The sequence below is a fragment of the Camelus bactrianus genome, chromosome 1, assembly GCF_048773025.1.
Source record: "Camelus bactrianus isolate YW-2024 breed Bactrian camel chromosome 1, ASM4877302v1, whole genome shotgun sequence".
Classification (NCBI taxonomy): domain Eukaryota; kingdom Metazoa; phylum Chordata; class Mammalia; order Artiodactyla; family Camelidae; genus Camelus; species Camelus bactrianus.
In genome coordinates, this window is record NC_133539.1 from 67,334,555 (window position 1) to 67,355,065 (window position 20,511).

The 20,511-nt window shown below is 39.9% G+C and overlaps 1 protein-coding gene across 1 annotated transcript in view; it reads right to left on the reverse strand.

Annotated features, from left to right (window-relative positions):
- Nucleotides 1-20,511, reverse strand: part of TPRG1 (tumor protein p63 regulated 1) — a 125,469-nt gene that overhangs the window by 52,086 nt on the left and 52,872 nt on the right. The window contains exon 4 of the mRNA XM_010959239.3: nucleotides 16,213-16,389. Coding sequence (XP_010957541.1) covers nucleotides 16,213-16,389 — 177 coding nt within the window. The remainder of the gene's footprint in view (nucleotides 1-16,212; nucleotides 16,390-20,511) is intronic.

Consider the following 20,511-nt stretch of genomic DNA (forward strand, 5'->3'; position numbering starts at 1 on the left):
AGAGGGGAGCAATTAAGTTTATTTTTATTTATTTATTTAATGGAGGCACTAGGGATAAAACGCAAGACCCCGTACATGCTAAGCACGCACTTTGTCACTGAGCTATTTCCCCCGCCCCATTCTGAGTTCTTAAAAACAAAACAAACAAACAAACAAACAAAAACACTGAGGATGTTAACTGCGAATTTCTAAAGGTAGATGATTCCCCAAAAAGTTATAAGATTTAATTGTTAGGTCCTAACAGTCTCATTCAGTGAAAATGGAAAGAAAATATATAAAATAAGACAATTATCCCCAAAGAGAGACCAGAAGAGCTACACTGATGAGGCCTGAAAAACCAACATTCAAACACTGATTACAAGTAGCAAAACAAAGTCAAGAGTGCCTTATGTCTGAAAGATCCCAATGTCCTGGCTTCCCAGACTCTGTGTTTGGATTCCAGGAAGAATCAGATTCTTTTTCAGAGAACTGATTTCTCTCTTTAAAGCCAAATCCCTGACTTGGATTCCATTTGTGCTTCAGAATCCTGTCATGATAACGCCAAAGACCAGAAGAATTTCCCCCAAAGAAATGCAGTCTCTAACGCTGATGGGGTTTCTTGTTATTCAGAGCAGAGAGTTTCAGAGAACCTCAAACTGGATGCTCTCACACCAAGTGTACAGTGAGTGCCCTGTAAGTTTTGGGATGGTTCTCAGGCATTTCCCAGCAGGGATGGGATCCTGCCCTCTGCAGGAATTCCTAGGTAATAACTTCCTAAGGAGGTATTTCTCATTTAAATATAACCTCCTGGCAACCAAATATTTATCTAGAAGAAATTGGGAGTGGCCCTGTCCAATCAGGCACCTGGGTTCAGCCCATTACTCAAAAATAACAGGATTGTGGCATTTGGGGAACGCCTCCTCCCAGAGGTTTGCCAAGAAATAGCTCAGCAAAACCCCACCATCCACCCATCCTTGTCAACACGCCTCCCAGGGCATTATGAGTGAGTGGACAGCACCGCACCCAAGATCAAATCCAGGGCATTCTTGGCACAGATCCCCAAAGGCAAAGTCAAGAGCATGTGTGACAAAATCCTTGCCTGCTGCCCAGCTCATCACAGTGTGTGATGGAACTTGATACTTGCTGAGGGTGGTAGGTCCATAAACCCCGAGGCAATTCTGGTTTCAGACTTTATCTCCATCCAAGCGAATCTCAAGTGACTTTGCTCCATTGGAGTCTGAGGCCATTAATCAGTGTTGCCCTCAAGAGAATGATACTCAGATTCTTATATACGACTTGTCCTTTCCACACCTAGATCAAGCATCCAACACTTCTCACCAGGAGTGATTCAAAGATCTGGTCAGATTTTTCTCAATGTTCCAATCCATCCCACACACCACTACCAGTCTTGATCAGGTCCTCACCATGTCCTCACTGTTCACTGAGTACACAGCTGTGCACCTGCCACAGACTGATGTTGTGCTGGAGGCTGTAAGGATATGAGGATGAATAAAACCTCTGCAGTGAAGCCTCTGCGACTGCCACCAGCCAATCAGAATACAGACAGCCTCCTTATTCTGCCATCTGACCCTTTCCGTGAACAGCCTTCCCCTCCCCCACCACCTTCTGCATACTCCAGCCACCTAGGAACGTAGCCATGGTTTCTGAAACAACTTTCCACACTTATGTATTACTGCATCTTTTGATAATACTCTTCCCCCAGTGTACGCGGCACCTGACTGTTCTCTACCAAAATTCATTAGTCTGTCCCTTTAGCAAAGATTCCCACCCTGAAAAAAAAACCATTACCTCATCTTTGTTCCCATAATACATTGGTTCTACCTTTCATTTAGGGTTTATTTAGGTCATTTAGGGTCATGTTATACATTCTATGAAAACTAGATTTACTTTTCCTGTTTCCAATTAGATCTCAGGCTTTTTGAGGGCAAGACCGATACATAATTCATCTCTCTTTCCCTACAGAGACTACTAGGCTACTGTCCTCCACTTGTTGAATTATCACATTAATACTATTACAACTAAAGCTTATTTCTAGGACCTGGGTGCAGCAATATCCAATTTACCATGAAGGAGAAAAATGCAAGGGAAACACACAAAGACTATAACTATATGAAATAGCTGAAATAATGTTTTAATTGAAAAAATCAAAAATTATTAATTACCTAATGTTTTTAATTTTAAGTTAGGTTTTACACTAGAACCAGCTTCCTCCACCTGCTGCCCCATCAAATTTTAAAAAGTATAACCCTAGGTGTTGCAGGTGACGTGTACTGGGTATAAGGTCACTTCTCTATGCATCCCTGTGGAGTCATCCCTTCTTATTTGTGCCTCCTGGTTGGTCTGAACTGGGAGTATCATCTTGTTCCTGGGAGTATTTTAACCTGCGCTTCCCCTGCTCTCAGAAATAGACTCCTATCTCCCACTAACAGAGTTTTCTCAAAACAACTCACTGAGTTCTTGTCCTATCGGAAAACAGGCTCCAACACTCCATTCGTTTACCACAGAGTAACAGGCCTTGAGTTGAGTGTATGATTCACATTCTTTCCCTGTGGAACTTACAACACAGATCTCTGGTCCTCAATGCCCCGCTCAGGGACCCAGTTGCTGTTCAGGCAGGAGCCATGTCTGAGCGTTTTGTAATACTTTAAAGGATACATGTAGAGGGCCACCTTCCTAATAATAAAAAAAAAAAAATCAGAGCAAATTGGAAAGTAGAAAGGAAATAATATGTCTGAAGCACCCAGAGCAGTCACCAGCTTGGCAGTGCTCAGTGTTCTCCTTTAATCCTCACAACTTTACAGGGTGGATATGACTAAGTCCATTTTAGAGCTAAGAACACAAGTCTCAGAAAAGTGATATAGTAAAGCAAAGAGGTGACAGGCCTGGAATTGGAACCAGGGACTGTGGGATCCTGAGCCATATGAACATTTTCCCACACGAAACTGCCACCTCCACCATCCCCAGCCTTCCAGAGTTGGCAGAAGCTCTTCTCCTAGTCTATGGCTCTGTCAATTAAAAGGATGTTTGGCTCCATATAACAGAAAAATCCCAACTACCATGAACCACGCATTCTCAATACAAGAAGATCAGAAATGAGTAGTTCAGGAGTGGAACAGCAGCTCTGCAAAGTCATTCTGAAGCTAGGCTCCTTCCAGCTTCCCCTTCTGCCCCCTCTAGGTTGGATCCTTGGATCCATGATCCAAGATGGTGGCTAAGCATCACATACACTTTATCAGCAGAAGGAGGAGGAAGTAGAAAGGGACAGAGGAGAGTGCTTCCTTGCCTTTTGAGGAGTCCTCTCAGAAGAGCCTCTCATTTCTTCCTCTTACATCTCACTGGCCAGAATGTACTCAAATGGGCATATTTAGCTTCAGGAGAGCCTAAGTAATGCAGTGTTTCAGTTAGATACACAACTGCCTCCAACAATTGAGAGATCCTCTTAGACGGAGAAATGGGAGAGTGTTACCCCAGGCCATTTGTGTTTAGCCAGTATTTCTCCTGCTCAAAAGGCTAATTTAAAGGTTTAAAGGCAGAATTTTCATGATTCTAATGTGGAGGGAAAAAGTAGAAAAAGAAAATTGGGTCTCTTTTATTGATGCCTGAAGACACTCTACAGAGAAGGTAAAAGTTGCTGCTTTTGCCTGAGTGGAAGGAGAAGATGAGGCAACCCTGGGACACGCTTTAGCTTGATACCATTCTTTTTTTTTTTTTTTCATTAACATAACTTTATTCCACTGTCTTCATTGATATAACTTTTTTAAATTTAAAAAAAATTATGGTTGTTTACTTTTTTTAAATAAATATTTCACTTATTTATTTTTTTGGTGGGGGGAGGCAATTAGGTCTATTTATTTACTTTTAGGGATTGAACCCAGGACCTTGTGCATGCTAAGCATGCACTCTACCACTTGAGCTATGCCCTCCCATACTTGTAACTTTTTTTTTAATTGAAGTATTGTCAGTCTACAATCTTGTGTCAGTTTCTGGTGTACAGCATAATGTTTCAGTCATACATGAATATACATCTATTCCTTTTCATATTCTTTTTCATTATAGGTTACTACAAGATATTGAATATATTTCCCTGTGCTGTACAGTATAAACTTGTTGTTTATCTATTTTATAGATAGTGGTTAGTATCTGCAAATCTCAAACTCCCAATTTAACCCTTCCTATTCCTTTTCCCCTCTGGTAACCATAAGTCTGTTTTCTATGTCTGTGAGTCTTTTCTGTTTTGTAAATAAGTTCATTTGTGTCTTTTTTTTTTAGATTTTGATGCCACCCTTCAGAAGCAAGGGCTCACTTCCCTACGAGTCCCACTACCCACCTCACACTGACAGCCGCATGAGGACTCTGTGACCCTGTACACGCTGTAAGGATGACAGCCTTCACTACTTGTGTATGAGTCACAATACAAATAAAACTAAATCAAAAAGCAGAAAATTTTCATGAATGCTGGAAACGAAATAGGTTCTTTCAAGATTTATAGATTTAAAGTTTGAATAAGTTACGTAAGACTGAACTTCTGTCCTCGTTTGGTGGCTGTGCTCTGCAGTCGCCACACACCTGCGCTTGCCTGCCTGTTGGGTAATCCAGTGCTGTCTATAATCTCTCTTGGATTTCAGTTGTTCTCAGGGTTTCTAATCCTGGGTCCTGTGGAGTATAGACTTATTTCCATAAATAATGATTAGTTTGGAAAGAAAAGTACTGTGCCACATTCTCTTATTTGCTGAGAGAGTATTTGGAGAAAGGAAGGGATGAGAAGCCAGGGAATTACTCCTTAGGAAAGACAGCAGACTGGACTCTTGTCCACCTCTCACCTCATTTCCACCTGATGTAGTATATATATATATATATATATATATATATATATATATATATATGTGTGTGTGTGTATATATATACACACACACACGCACACATACATACAATGGAATATCCCTCAGCCATAAAAAAGAATGAAATAATGCCTTTTGCAGCAAAATGGATGGACCTAGAGATTATCATATTAAGTGTAGTTAACTCAGACAGAGAAAGACAAATATATGATATCACTTATATGTGGAATCCAAAAAATAATAATACAAATCTTATTTACAAACCAAAAATAGACTCACAGACATAGAAAACAAACTATGGTTCACATAAAGGAAAGGGTGGGGGAAGGATAAATTAGGAGTTTGGTATTAACAGATACACATTACTACATATAAAATAGATAAACAACAAGGACCTACTGTGGAGCACAGGGAACTATATTCAATTTCTTTTAATAACATATAATGGAAAATAATCTGAAAAAATATATATGTATGTATATGTATAACGGAATCACTTTGTTGTATACCTGAGACTAACATTGTAAATCAACTACACTTCAATAAAAGTGAAAAAAAATATATATACCATCTTTGGTGAGGTAAACCTCTGTTGTATGGACAATCTAGTAGTCAGGCAAATCTGAATAAAGAATAATTTAACCAACTTCATACTTGTTTGGATGTTTTTAATAAAGAGAAAATGAGAAATAATATGAAATTAAAAATATGAACTATATGGCTGGGTCCAGAGAGTTTAGACTAAGGGAAGAGCAGGGGGATAAAAAAAGAGGAGAAAGGAGAAGAATATGTTAGTTGAAGCTGGAAAAAAATACTTATCCAACATCAGCTCTGGCCTATTTTCTCTCCTCTGGTTCCATCTTTCCTTTGGTCTGCAGAATACATGCATAAAAGCTCAAGTTTGGCCACCAATGTCAAACTCTCCCAAAAGAAAAACTCTCATTGGTCATAATATTCCTTGACTTATTGTTCTCATTTCATGGGGGCAATACTGGAAAGGAGGTTATAAAATCTCAGTTATAAAATCATTGACCCACTAATTATTAGAGAAATGCAAACCAAAACCATAATGAGGTATCACCTCACACCAGTCAGAATGGCCATCATTAAAAAGTCTACAAATAATAAATGCTAGAAAGGGTGTGGAGAAAAGGCAACCCTCCTACACTGTAGGTGGGAATGTAAATTGGGGCAGCCACTATGGAGAACAGTACAGAGATTCCTTAAAATATCTAAAAATAGAGTTACCATATGACCTAGTAATCCCACTCTTAGGTACATACCTGGAAAAGACTAAAAGTCTAATTGGAAAAGATACATGTCCCAGTGTTCATAGCAGCACTATTTATAATAGCCAAGATATGGAAGCAACATAATGCCCATCAATAGATGACTGGATAATGAAGATGTGGTATATAATATAATGGAATACTACTCAGTCATAAAAAAAGAATAAAATAATGCCATTTGCCGCTACACAGATGGACCTAGAGATTATTTTATTAAGTGAAGTAAATCAAAGAGAGAAAGATAAATATCTTTTATCATTTATATCATTTATATATGGAATCAAAAAAATGATGCAAATGAACTTATTTACAAACCAGAAATAGACTCAGAGATATACAAAACAAACTATGGTTACCAAAGGGGAAAGGGGTTGGGGGGAGGGATAAATTAGGAGTTTAGGATTAACATATACACTACTATATATAGAATAGATAAAAAATAAAACCTTTTGTATAGCACAAGGAACTAGAGTGAACAACTTGTAATGGAAAAGAATCTGAAATATATATATATTTATTAATAATATATATTATATATATAACTGAATCACTTTTCTGTACTCCTGAAACTAACACAACATTGTAAATCAACTATACTTCAATAAAAATAAATAAACAAATTAATTAATTAAATAACTTAGTTTATCCAAAAAGAAAAAAAAATATCAGTCCACAAGATGGCAGAGACTTTAAAGATCATCTAATTTAATCCCCTTTCATGTTACATGGACCTAAAATAAGGTTTTGAGAGGGGAAACAACTTTCTTTCAAGGACAAGAACATTGAAGATAGAATATATAAGAATTCAGATTGTCTTATTCCCAGCCCAGAGGAAGAGCTCCCACGTTACATTCTTAGTCACACTCGTTTACCCAGGATTAACAAAGGCAAGTGCTCTTCAATATCAGGGTGAATGACTTACTTCACTTAGAATGACATTCTCCAGTAACATCCATGTTGCTGCAAATGGCATTATGTTGTCGGCCAGAAAGAGAAAGAAAAATACCATAGAGATCGCTCATATGCAGAGTCTAAAAAAATTTTAAAAAAATACAAAACATAAACAGACTCATAGACGTAGAATACAAACTTGTGGTTGCCAGGTGGATGGCGGATGGGTGGGAAGGGACTGGGATTTCAAAATGTAGAATAGATAAACAAGATTGTACTGTGTAGCACAGGGAAATATATACAGGATCTTGTGGTGGCTCACAGCGAAAGAGAATGTGACAATGAATGTCTGTATGTTCATGTATAACTGAAAAATTGTGCTCTACACTGGAATTTGACACAACATTGTAAACTGACTATAACTCAATAAAAAATGTTTAAAAAAATATATCAGGGTGAATGAGCTAAAAAGAGAGCCCTCCCCCTCGCCCATCCTACCTCTCCATGCCTACACCCACTCCATCCACCTCCTGCACGTGCTGCCTCCATGCCTTAACTGAAGCCCTTCTCATGAATTCACGGGAACTTCATAGGTCTTTCAGTCTGGTGTAAAATGTCACACCGTCAAGAGGCACATCTGATTTCAATACCGCAAATCTGTTTCCATTATCATTGATAAGGCCTTGTGTTTATATAATGCCTTTCCCCAAGAAGCCCAGGGTGATTTATGAACATTATCTCATTACACAAAAAGTAATTATCCTAAGAGATAAGTGGGCAATTTTATTCATTTTACCTACTGAGTCAGACCCGTTTCCCAGAAGTTCCAGGAACTGTCCTATGATTTAGAGCAAGGGCTTTTAAACTAGTTTTAACTGTGAAACCATTCACTCTTAAGAGAATGCCCAGTGCAAGTGACAGATAACAGCAGAATTACTCTAACTCCTTCAAAACATCTCAGTACAAAACTCATCTCCATGTTGGTGTCCCTCCCCTTTCATGTTTAGCAGGCCATGTTGCCTGTTGAGAGTTCCTCGGAAGTACCAGGCTCCCTCCCTCCTTCACACACATGCTTCTCTCTCTCTGGGCACTCTCCATAACCTCCTTCACCTTGTCAACTCCTATTCATCCTTCAAATCCCAGTTTCAGAATCCCTTCCCTAGAGAAAACTTCTTTCATCTTCACCTTCCAATTTGGTGTAAATCCTATACTAAATGCTCCAGTATGTGGTCGGCTACCACTCAGATGGCCTCCAACAATGGCTACTTTCTTTCTTTTTTCCTTCTGGCTTTTTTTTGTAGACAATATTTTTTTAATTATATATATTTTTATTGAAGTATAGTCAGTTTACAATGTTGTGTCAATTTCTGGTGTACAGTACAATAAACAGTTCAGTCATATAGGAACATACGTGTATTTGTTTTCATAATCTCTTTCACCATAAGTTACTACAAGATATTGAATATAGTTCCCTGTGCTATACAGTATAAACTTGTTGTTTATCTATTTTTTATATATCAGTTAGTATCTGCAAATCTTGAACTTCCAATTTATCCCTTCCTACCCCCTTCTCCTCCTGGTAACTGTAAGTTTGTTTTCTATGTCTGTGAGTCTGTTTCTGTTTTGTAAATAAGTTTGTTTGTCCTTTTTTTTTTTTTAGATTCCACATATGAGTGATATCATATGGTATTTTTCTTTCTCTTTCTGGTTTACTTCACTTAGAATGACATTCTCTAGGTTCATCCATGTAGCGGCAAATGGCATTATTTTATTTTTTATGGCTGAGTAGTATTCCATTGTATAAATATACCATAACTTCTTTATCCAGTCATCTGCTGATGGACATTTAAATACTCATGTCCTTCTGTGACAGCCTCGAGTGTGAGCTGGTTTTAGAGAGTTGCCGCCAGTGAATAGACATGGAAGAGGTAATGAGCTGTCCCTTCCAAGATTAGGTTACTTAAAGATTGTGGCTTCTATCTTGCTCAGCCTCTCTTGTTTTCTCTCACTCTCTCCCTTATTCCCTGAGAGGGAAGCCAGCAGCCATGTTGTAAGTACCTTAGAAAAGACTCACGTGGCAGGAACTGGTATCTCTGGCCATCCTCCAGCAAGGAATTGAGCTTGCTGACAACTACATGAGGGAGACTTGAGATGCTGTGGCCCCAGTGACTTGACCCAGAGGACCCAGCTAAGCCACACCCATATTCCTAACCCAGAAACAGAGAAACAACAAGTGATCTTTATTTTATGCTACCAAGTTTTGAAATAAGTTTGTTGCATAGCAATCAATAATTCACATGCCCCATGTACCTCTTCTGCAAAGCACTTTCACTGCTGTAATTTTGTATTTACTGGTATGACGATTTGACTGCCCCTTCACTGTGAGCTCCACAAGGGCAGAAACTCCCCCTTTAGCACAACAGCATCCCAGTGCCCAGCCCGGCACTTGGTAATGGCAAATGCTCAATAAATGTCAGTTGTGTGAATAGTTTATCCCAACCATCAACTTTTCCCATAGCCAAGCAGGCACCTCAAATAATAAACATGAAGAGCATCTTCCACTCATGGGCTCATGGTCCCTTCCTCCTTGCCCCCTCCCATACCAGGAACACCCAGTTGGGTCATCCTATGTGAAAGGTTCTACTGCAGCCAAGTCTCCTCACACCTGTGCCCTTCTTCTCTCATCTACTGGTCCAGCTCAGGTCATTAGAATTTCCCAACTCTACCCTGGAAGAATCTGAGAATCTCTCCCTTAGCCATCCATTTTTTCTAGTTGTTTCTTCCAAATCATCTCTTACATTGTCACCATCCTTCCTGAAGCAAAATGCCAAATGTTTGAGAAGCCTCCTCCCAAATCTTCAACATCTCAGATCTTAAGATGACTAAAGCCCAAACAGCTCATATTATTATCCAAAACCACTCAAAAACTTTCACCATATCTTCTCAGCAGCTGCAACTGAGCCCCAGGGGAGACCTGGCATGATCACACAAGTCAGGCATTTATCTGCTTATGCCCGCACTGCCCTACTCTTCACTCTTTCTCTGCCCCAATGCTGCCCATCCTATAAACGTCTGCTCAGATTCCACAGCCCTGGAAGACCTTCCCATATCTCCCAGGAGAAATTCTCTCTCCTCTTCCTGTGCCCACAGCATGGCTGGCTCTCCACCAGAGGACTAATCAAAGCCTGGTTAAAGTGTCAGTGTGTGTGTGTGTCTGCCTTCCCCTGAGACCGTAAACATCCTGGGGACAGAGTCCTTGTCTTGTCACTTTGTCATCATCATGCCTGCCACGTGACCAGAGCTCAGGAGAGACAGTGAATGTAATCGAATTACTACTTGGAAAGAACATACATTTAGGGAGCTGCTTTTTATTTTCAAAATGCTGCTGGGAGAACAGACTATTAAATCAGTGGCTTTTTTTTTTTTTTTTGAAAGCAAAGAGACCACAAACCACCTTTGAAGCCAAGAAAAAGATGTGATTGGAGGGCAATGAATCGCTACCTTTAAACCTCCACTGAGTTTGGAAAAACAACAAAATGTCAGCTTCCACCAGATCATTTCTTTTTTAATTAAAAGTTAGTGGGATTCTTTTGGAGCACTCAATTTTCTGGTCAAGTCAACAAAAGGTAACCAATGCCATCCACACCCCCTCCGCAGTCCTCCCACCCCCACTCCTGGAGTTAGGCAACCCTTGGGGGCGGCAAACACTTCAGTTGTTTGCTCTGTGCTCATAATTAGATTGTCTAGACAGGAGATGTTGCTGGAGCAATAGGGAAGTATTTTACAAGGTGTTCCGCAGATCCACACTTATAACAGTGATTAGAACACACTGACAGACGCCAAGCCAGCAGAATCCGCCCGGGCCACGGGCTGGTTTCACCCAGAGCCGATCAGAGGCCCTTTGAAGATCTTGTCTGAGAAAGGAAAGCCAAATTAGAACTCTGGGGGCATGGAGCAGCTCGCTGGCCTTTGGAGCCAAGGGAGCAAGGCTGAGGTGATGATGGAGTAATGTCTGGGATGCCCTCCTCCCGCCTTCCTCGTGCAGCTCCTAGCTACCGCTGTCACCAGCATCTCCACAGACAGGAAGATGGGGGACCACCTCCAGTGGTTTCCAAGCCTCGCTCCTGCAGCGTCACCTAGCCCTCATTTTTTGCAGAATACCAATTTTAAACAGTGTGGAGAGATAAATATGCAATGCCTACTCTTGCAGGAAGACATCTGTTAGCCTGACCTTCCCGATCAGCTTTTGTTGGCATCTCATTGTGACAGCAACATTATTTTCCAGCAGAAAGCCTCTCTGAGACATTTTTTGCAGGAGTAATTGATTAGGTAAAATCACTCAGCCCTCTAAGATGAATGATTTGGGGGAAAATTGCTACAATAGAGTATCACAAAAGCACGGATTTCAAAACAAACAAACAAAACCAAAAAAAGCAAAAAAATATTTTAGAGATTTTTATAAAGGAGGAAACTGAAATTTAGCAAGGGGAGGAGGCTTTCTCGATCAAGAAAGTGGATCAGGACCCAGGTCCCTGAATCCTAAACCAGTGTCCTTCCCCCAAACCTCTCACAGAAGCTTGCATTCTTCAAGTGCTTTCTATCTACTGGATATTTTTTCTAAGCATTTTGTATGTATTATCTCATTTAATCCTCAACACAGACTGAGGTAGTAGTACCCTCTCCAGTTTACAAATGAGGAGACCTAGGTATGGATTGTTGTGTGACTTGCTCTATGTCACTCAGATGCAGATCTAGGATTGGCTCTCAGGCAGCTTGACTTCAGAACCTGCTCTCTAAGCTCTAGACTAGCTACACTCTGCCTCCTCATTACAGACTTCAGATGGGAACAGAGGTCATGAAATGGGTCCCACTTACCTTCAACAATTACATTTGAAGACCAGTAAAAAAATAGGTACAAGACAAAGGAAGAGTTGAAATCCGAGGATCTCACGGTTCAGACCTCACCATCATCTATTTACATGGTTGTATACAAGATCCTCGATCACTCGGAGTCAGTTTCCTTACCATTATCTCTTGTGGGCATATTTTAAAAAAACAGAAGAGTTAGCAAGCAAATACGGATTTTTAGAACTCTGTAAGTAGCAATTATTTTAGCACTTTACAATTTACAAAAGACTTTTACATCCATCATTTAAATTATAATGACTTACGCGTTAGGCTTGACAGGGATTTTTATTCTTGACATTTTATAGATGGGGAATTGAGAGCCCAGGAATTAAAGTGAATTGTCCAAATTCAAACAGTGAGAAAATTGGTGTGGTTAAGATTAGTCATAGCTTTAACCTCACGGTTAATCTTGTAGAAACTGAGTTTTCCTCTTCCTCCTCCATTTTTCTGGGAGGTTACAGACACAACAGGATTATGAAAATTCAATTTTAATTAAAATCTGGGAATGAATCCAATTATGATACAAATAAGATTTAGTGTTCTCATCTTAGATAAGGAACAGTAGCAAAAGCTACATACTAGCAACTAGTTAAGCAAGTTACCCTGTAGGATAAACCAGGCCTTTTCCCATTTCCTGGTTTGTGTCTGGTGAATGTTCTAATTCAAAGAGACTATTCCTTCTGCTCACAAATAAATGACCCATAGCCTGTAATTATCTCTTGCCACCACTCTCTCCCTTCACATTAAGCCAAAGGCAAAACCGTGAATAAAACAAAACAACGCTGTTTTGTCAGCAAAGTACCTGGGATACGCCGGTGCATATGCTGCTAAGTTCCAACAGTCCTCTCTGAGGCTTCTTAAGAGAAGCAGAAGCTGCATTAAAAGGTTATCTTCACCCAGAGGGACAGACAGAGGATGAAAAAACAGAGGCAAGATCATAAAAAAGAGGGGAGGGAAGGGAAAAGAAGGGAGAAGGAGGGGAGGAGAGAGAGAAATAAAGGAGACAAAATAGTATTTATTAAAGAAAAGAACACTGGACAGGAAGTTGGAAGAACTGATTTTGAAACCTAACTCTAATACTAAATACTAATGGTGCCTGAATCCCTGAACCCCTCTTGGTCTCACTTCTCTCATCTCTAAAATGTCGTCAGTCAGCGCTAGTCATTCTTGGTGTTGAAGGTCAAGTCGCATTGAGAGGCAGAAGCTCTTGATGAACAGTGTCAGCATCACCACCCACAGCCGGCAGGTGCTAATGTTGTCACTGCGTTTTCTTTTAACAAGGGAATTTATTCACTCTGTTCAGGCTTTCCTCTGGAGTCAGTTTATAAATGTTTAGCAGCTGGTTTTCCCTTGCCTCTTCCTCCTTTGTCTGCCTGCTGCTGCCTGGCCTCTGACTTGCAATAGTGACTTAATACCCAACCAAGAAGGGCCAACTGACTTGGAAATAAAGATAGCGATCAAATTAATCTACTTAGTTCCATGTGAACAAAGGCTTTTATCTGGGAGAAAATCAGAACTTGTTGACATCTGATACGTATGAGGCATATTACAAAGTGTCCCCAAGCTATCTCGTTGGAGCCCTCCAACAAGCCTGTTAATGAAGAAGAGTGACAGTACGAATGACCTTTGAGAGGTAAGGGAACAAAGTTCACAGCTGTAAAACTGGGACTGAAATCCAGGACTCTACCCCAAGTCCAGAGCTCTACTAGGGAAGCTTGCTAAAAAAAACGAAGCAGAACTTTAAAAACCACCCCTTCGTCACACTATTTTCCTACCCTCAGGGGCCCAGAGAAAACCCTTTAATTTCTAACAGCATGTCAGCCACTGGCACAGGCTCCCTTACTCTAACCCCAGAATGAAAATCTGAATCAAGCAGAACAAGTTAATTAGGAGGGCGGGAATTACATCAAGTCTGTGGTGATAATTGGATGCCTCATGATAAATAAAATAAAATATGTTATAAAAAATGAAATTTGTCCAATAAAGCTAATGAAAGAAGGGAGGTGAAGGATGAGAGAATGTGAGGATAATATGATTATGCAAATTCCTTATGTTTCACAATGGAGATTTAATATATATTATTGATGATGGCATATCAAGGGGAAGCATATTATGTAAATAACTGATCACTGATGTAACTAATGATGATAATTATAAGCAACTTTAAAAAATGAATGATAGAGAAGTATAAAAAGAAGATGAAAAAATGGGTTGTAAATGAGTGTATGTTAGGAAGTCAAAAGACAATATTCAAAAAAGATAGTATTAAAAATACTATGTTAAGTTACATTTATAGTCACTAGTAGAAAAAGACTATAAGTCTTATTAAATGAAAACTACACACAATGAAAAGTAATAAGATATATAGAAAATATGGTAATATATTTAGAAAAATACAGTAATACAGAAATCAAGATGGCAGAACAAAGATCGTAACTGTCGTATCAAAATGTGTAAATAGGTTCAACTTAACAATTAAAAGAAAAGACCCTCAGGTTGGATCACAAAGTAAAATTCAACTACATGCTGTATACAACAACACATCAAAAAATAAGCTACAGCAAAGGGAACACTTTCCAACTGGTTTTATGAGGCCAGCATAACCCAAACACCAAATTCTGGCCAAAACATTACAAAAGAATAAAAAAAGTAGACTAATATCCTCATAAACATAGACACAAAACTCCTTAATAAAATATGAGCAAACTGAATTCAGCGATATATAGAAAGGACAATAATACATCATGACTAACTGTGTTTATCTTAAGACTTCAAGGTTGATTTGATACTCAAAAATCCTAATAAAAATAGCACTTATTTTTTTTAAATTAGGCAAGCTGATGGAAAAATAAATATGCATAAGTAAACATAAATTCTTAAAAAAAGAAAATAATAGGCGGAGTAATACCAGATATTAAAATGTAATAAAATGTTACAATAATTAAAACCATTTTGTACTTTAATAAGCAGGTAAATGGAATAGATAATCCAAAAATAGACACAAATACACATGGTAAAATATATATGATAAAGGGGAGATACTGGAGTACCAAACAAACGATGCTGAGAAATCTAGCCTGCCATCTGGATAAAAAATAAAAAATAAAGACATTTTTATTCTTATAAATTTACAGACTGTTTCTCAAAAAAAAAAGCAAAACATGAAAGTGCTGACTATTACCTATGGAGATAATTGTGGAGAACTGAGAGTCTGGGGTAGGAGGGAGATTTTCTGATAGTAAATAATTTTTGCGAAGTTGAAAAATAAATGTACAATGTGCATGTATTATTGAGAAATCCACCAGTTCAAGGAGTTAAAGAACAGTATCAATCATTTCCAGTATCCATGAAAAGAGCAAATAAAAAATAGTTCTTTGATGTGATATGCTTTATGTAAGGAAAACCAATCATTTAATCCACCTATGCTTGTTTCAGTATTTTAGAAAAATTTTTCAGTTCTTACTGCATACCAGGCCCAATGCCAGGTGCTTAAATAACATTAACAATGACAACAAAGGTACCTGCCCTCCAAGAGCTCACAGTTCCATGGGAAGAGTTCACATTTGGAGGTTGAGGAGAAGACTGCTGTCCTTCTGGCTTAGATTTAAAATGTTGAAGTATGTCAAGTCCTTCTGAGACCATAACAAGCACTTACTCAGTTCAGCAAGCCTCCTCTACAGACCTCACCAGGTCTCGTGGGAACTGTCAACACCTCTGAGAGACTTGATTTGCCCCCCACTAAGCTTCTAGGTGAGATCACAAAGGGGCTTCTTTTAAGAAGCGCTATTAGCCATCTTGGGTTCTGCCCATTAAGATTTACAGGCTAATTTCCATTCTCAAAGGCATTACACTTTTCCCCACCTCCTCTCCTTTGGTTGTGTTCTTCCTTCTGTTTGGAATATTCTTCAACTTTTATTCTTCTTTGGCTAACTCCTGCCCAGTGTCAAATATTAACTCAAGTGCTTCTCTGGGAAAGCTGCTCTGCTCTCTGCCACACAGATTAGGTTGAGAACATTTCCTCCATGCCCCCACAGCTCGTTCCACTTTACATGTAACCATTCACTTGTCAGGTTCTCATATTAAAGTGCAAATGTACTTAAAATTGTATCCCTGTTATCTGACATACAGTTAAAAACTCAAGGATTGTTTAAAGAATTCAACTACATATTCACTGTTCTCCCCTGGGTTCTCCCAGCTTACAGTACTGAACTGAACTACGTGATTGTTTTTCCCACAAGCCCCACACCTACGACACCACTTTCTCAAGTCTGAGACATCATACTCACTTGTCCAGGGACATCCCAGGGAAGGAAAACTTGCCCAGGCAGATGCGATAGACAGCACTCAGGGGAATCCATTGCAGCTGCACACAGCTGAGCATGATGAAGTCATATTTGCAGATCAAGAGAGTCTTGTCTGTGACCAGCAAAATCCTCTCCTTCTCATTGTTCCAGTGGTCTATCCTGTAAAATCACCACAGAGAAGAGAAGTCAATGGCATAATCTTTCCAAGTTAAAGATAATGGCATTCACTGAAACATCTCTGCTAACATGAGAAATGAAGAGGTTAGACCGTCTTGGAAGAAAGAGGAGCTGAAGAATGCCATTTCTTCTCTCACTCTGGTCCCATGACCAAGGGAGAAGGAAGGTGGAAGATAACAGGGAAATGTTTTATGGACACAGAGCTCAGAGATGATTACCATTAATGCGATCCAGTGGGGATGAGCAAGATTGTATCATGTTGGCAGTCAACTGACTCACGCTCCTCCACATCTTCCCAGCTCTCTAGAAAATCTTCATAGAGTGCATCTTCCTCAAAGACACCAAAAATATCTCTTTGTTCTAACTCAGTCTGGACAACTCACTAAGCACTAGTTTATGCCAATCTCCAAAGTTTGCGTTGCTAACCAAAGACAAAATGGAGAATTGAATACAGGTCCACTGACTGCCACCCAAGCCATCACTATTTCAAACTCACTGTATCATTTCTTGTGGTAGAAATATAGTGTAACTAGTGAAGTAGGATTCTTGTGAGCCAAAGACAAAGCAGACAATAGATGAGTGTTTCCTGAATTGATTTGCTTCAGATTTGACAGCCTTTCAGAGTACGCATGGAAAATTATGAGAGTTAAGAATCCCTCCGACAGTGAGGACAGAAAGATGTCAAAGCAATGGTTTCTGGTGAAAAGAAAGTCAGCAGGGTCTGCAGTTCCTCTCAGCCACAGCACTTCTGCTGTCTGTCTGCTGCAGCCTTCAGTATATAGCACTGTGTGACTTTTACTATAATTGTTTCAGTACATGTTTTGTCTTCCCTAAGAGTCTGGAAAGGATGATTTGTGACCGATTCATATCTGAATCCCCACTACACAGCATCAGTCTAATGTAAAGATAGTCTGAGCACCCTGCTCCCATCCATTCTCACAGTAACCACGGTGCTATTCCTAAAATACGAAAGGAATGATACCACTCCCCTGTTTACTGTATTACGTAGCATCTTTCTGATTTCAGGATCAAATCCAAGTTACGTGACATGGACTACAGGTCGCTGTGTGGTCTGGCCTCTGCCCAGCATCATCTCAAAGCACACTGAGAAAACTCATTGTCCAAGTCATGGTTCAAGTACCTCATTCAAAGAAGTTATCTTAAACTCCTATATTAACTCATCCCTCTGTTACACTCTCTCAAAGCATGCTGATCCTTTTTCCTTTTCCAAACCTATTATGGTTTGTAAGAAGGAATGGTATGTATAAAGTTCAGCAGTGGGTACCACATAAACACTGACAAATCAGAATGAACTCCCAGTTTACAGGGTGGGGCAATGCCAGTGAGTGTGGTCTGAGTATCACCCCTATGTGTCAGAGTGTGAGTGTGTGTGAGTGTGTGTGTGTGTGTGTGTGTGTCTGTTCTAGGAGGACTGTCTGTGAGGCTCTGTACTCAGTTCCTGTCAAATAGCCTGCACTAAATAAGTATCTTTCGAGTGAATAAATGAGTGTCAATCATAACCATTTTGGAGGCCTTTGGGCTGGGTGAGTGTAGGGGGTGAAAACTGCCAGCTCTACCAGTTACTAACTCTGTAAGACTGGACATTGAGCCTGTCTGTAGCTCACATCCCTTATCTGTGAAATAGAGACGGTACTAATAACCATCTCACAAGTTTGGGGAGAGAATTAAGGCATATGATTCTCAACCAATGCTTTGTAAATTAGCAGTTATTATCATTGGCAGGGACCTAAGTGACTAGGTGACCTTGGGTAACCCCAATATATGCCATTCTTCAATGTAGTCAAGAGACAGACAGGCAAGACAGAGTTAGGAGTTAAATCAATGGGAGGAGGAACAGGAGGAGACGTGAAGGAGGAAAAAAGGGAGATGAAGGAGGAAGAAGTAGGGAGAAACACAAGAAGGAAGAAAAGAAAGATGAGACCATGCATGGAGACCTTGTTATATGACACATGCCAGCTATCAGGTATGCACAAGTATTAGCTCTACATGTCCCCACCACCCTTTGAGGAAGGTCATGTCTAAAATCAATCAGCTAAGATCTGGTAGTAGAGTTAGTGGTGTAGCTACCGAGAGATCTTGTTTAAACCTTGGTTCTGTGGTTTCCATCCACTCCGACAACGCTGCAATTCTCAACTCCCACTCCGCAGAGAGAAGGAGAGAAATCTTGATCATCTGTTTAACACTCTCAGTCTTAGTCAGAAAGAGACAGGGATTCAGAAACGTCTTATCAGATATCTACATACATTTCTCTAAATAGATTGTATCTACTTAGCAGCAAGTTATAAGCTGCTGCCTAATAAACCAGACTTGTTTTTAGTCTAAAAAATCCTCCGATTTTGGTTGAATGGTTTTACTGAAAATGTCAGCACTCCATAATGAGATTTATTTTAAAAGGTAAAGGATGGATTCGGAGGGGAGGGAAAAAAAAGAGAATTCTTTTTAGGAACACAGAGTGCTCTGCTGTGACACAGACTGCATAATTTACATGTCGGGAAAAGTCTGAATCCAAGTAAACACACAGGCTTATAAATAGTTTGGGGCCACCATCTCTAGCTCCTGGGTGGTATATTTATTTATTTAGACTTCAATCACACCTTTTTTCCCCCAAAGAACTCTTGGAGAAAACACTGAATTTTATATCCCTAATATTAATATGTTTGGTTGGTGATAATATCCAGAACAAACATAGGCATAGGAATAACAAGAATATACTCTTTGTGCCATTCACGGAGGCTTACAAAGCCCTTGAATATCAATGTTCTCGTTTAATCCTTCCAACAATCCTTTGGACTTACCCTCATTTTAAAGACAAGAAACTAAGGTCCAGAGACCCCTAAAGTGACTTGCCTGATGTCTTACACCTAGCAAGAAGTAGTTCAAAGACCTGAAACAGGTATGGAGACCCCAAATCCAGGGATAGTGTTGGCTTTACCCCTGGTACCACTCACCCCCCAGATAGAGGATCCTTCAGTGTCGTATGAGAAGGTGGTAAAAGCCACCTCTGGAAGGAGCTGATGCGATGATCTCTGCCACTCCTGAAATTATTCTCTCTGGGAAACCTCTCCCTCCAAACAATATCCTTGACTGGCCCCTTTAAACTTTGACCACTTCCAGTGCTCCATATCGTAGGGGAAAAACCCACATTCCATCGAGTGATGCAAGCTAGAGACTCGGGTGTCCTTCTGGACCCATCCCATTTCCTCACTTCATATGCCAAGTCCTAAACATTTCACTCCCTAAACATCTCTCAAAACCATCCACTTCTCTCCAGACTTTCAGTATCCTAATCCAGTCTTCCCATATCTCCTGCCTGGACTATTGCAATGACTTTCTCAGTGGGCTAGGGCTACTAGTCCCTTGGACTTGATTTATGGACATATTCTTAGCTCCCCTCCAGTCTTGCCACGATACTGCAATGAGGTAGACCTTTTCAAAGCAATCTGGCCTTTACCGCCTGACTCTGGCTTCAAAAAGTTCAACGGTTCTTCTATAGCTCTTATGAGACAACAAAAATTTTTCACCTGGTCAAAGAGGCTCTGCAGGGTCAGATCTCCCCTATTTCTTCAGCTTCACTTCCAGCCAAGCCTCTACATGCCACTCTCCTCGACCTTCTTTCAGCTTCTCACACTCACCACGCCCACTCGTACAGAAGGGACTTTGCACATGTGGTTCCCTCTGCTGAGTATGTTCTTCCTAATCTTCTTTACCTACTTACCTCCTGTAGTGCTCAGCTCAATTACTCCGTACTCTCGCAAGCCTGCCCAGACCTCTGTGACTACTTCTTTTCTTTCTAATGTACACTTTCATAGACCTGCACATTTTCAGTACTTATCCCAGATGCAGTTTTACAGTTATTTCTATGATTACCGAATTAATGTCTGTCTCCTCTCCATCCTGTAAACCTCACAAAGACAGAAGCAGTTCTTAACATTGTGTCTCCAAGGTAATAGGTGTCCAAAATATATTTCTGAAAAGAATTAGTGAAGAATTAACTATTCTCGTGCCATGCAAACTATATGTCTTGCCTCTTGCTGCTTGAAGAATGCTGTCCTCAGGTGTACATATTGAAACACTCCCCCCTCA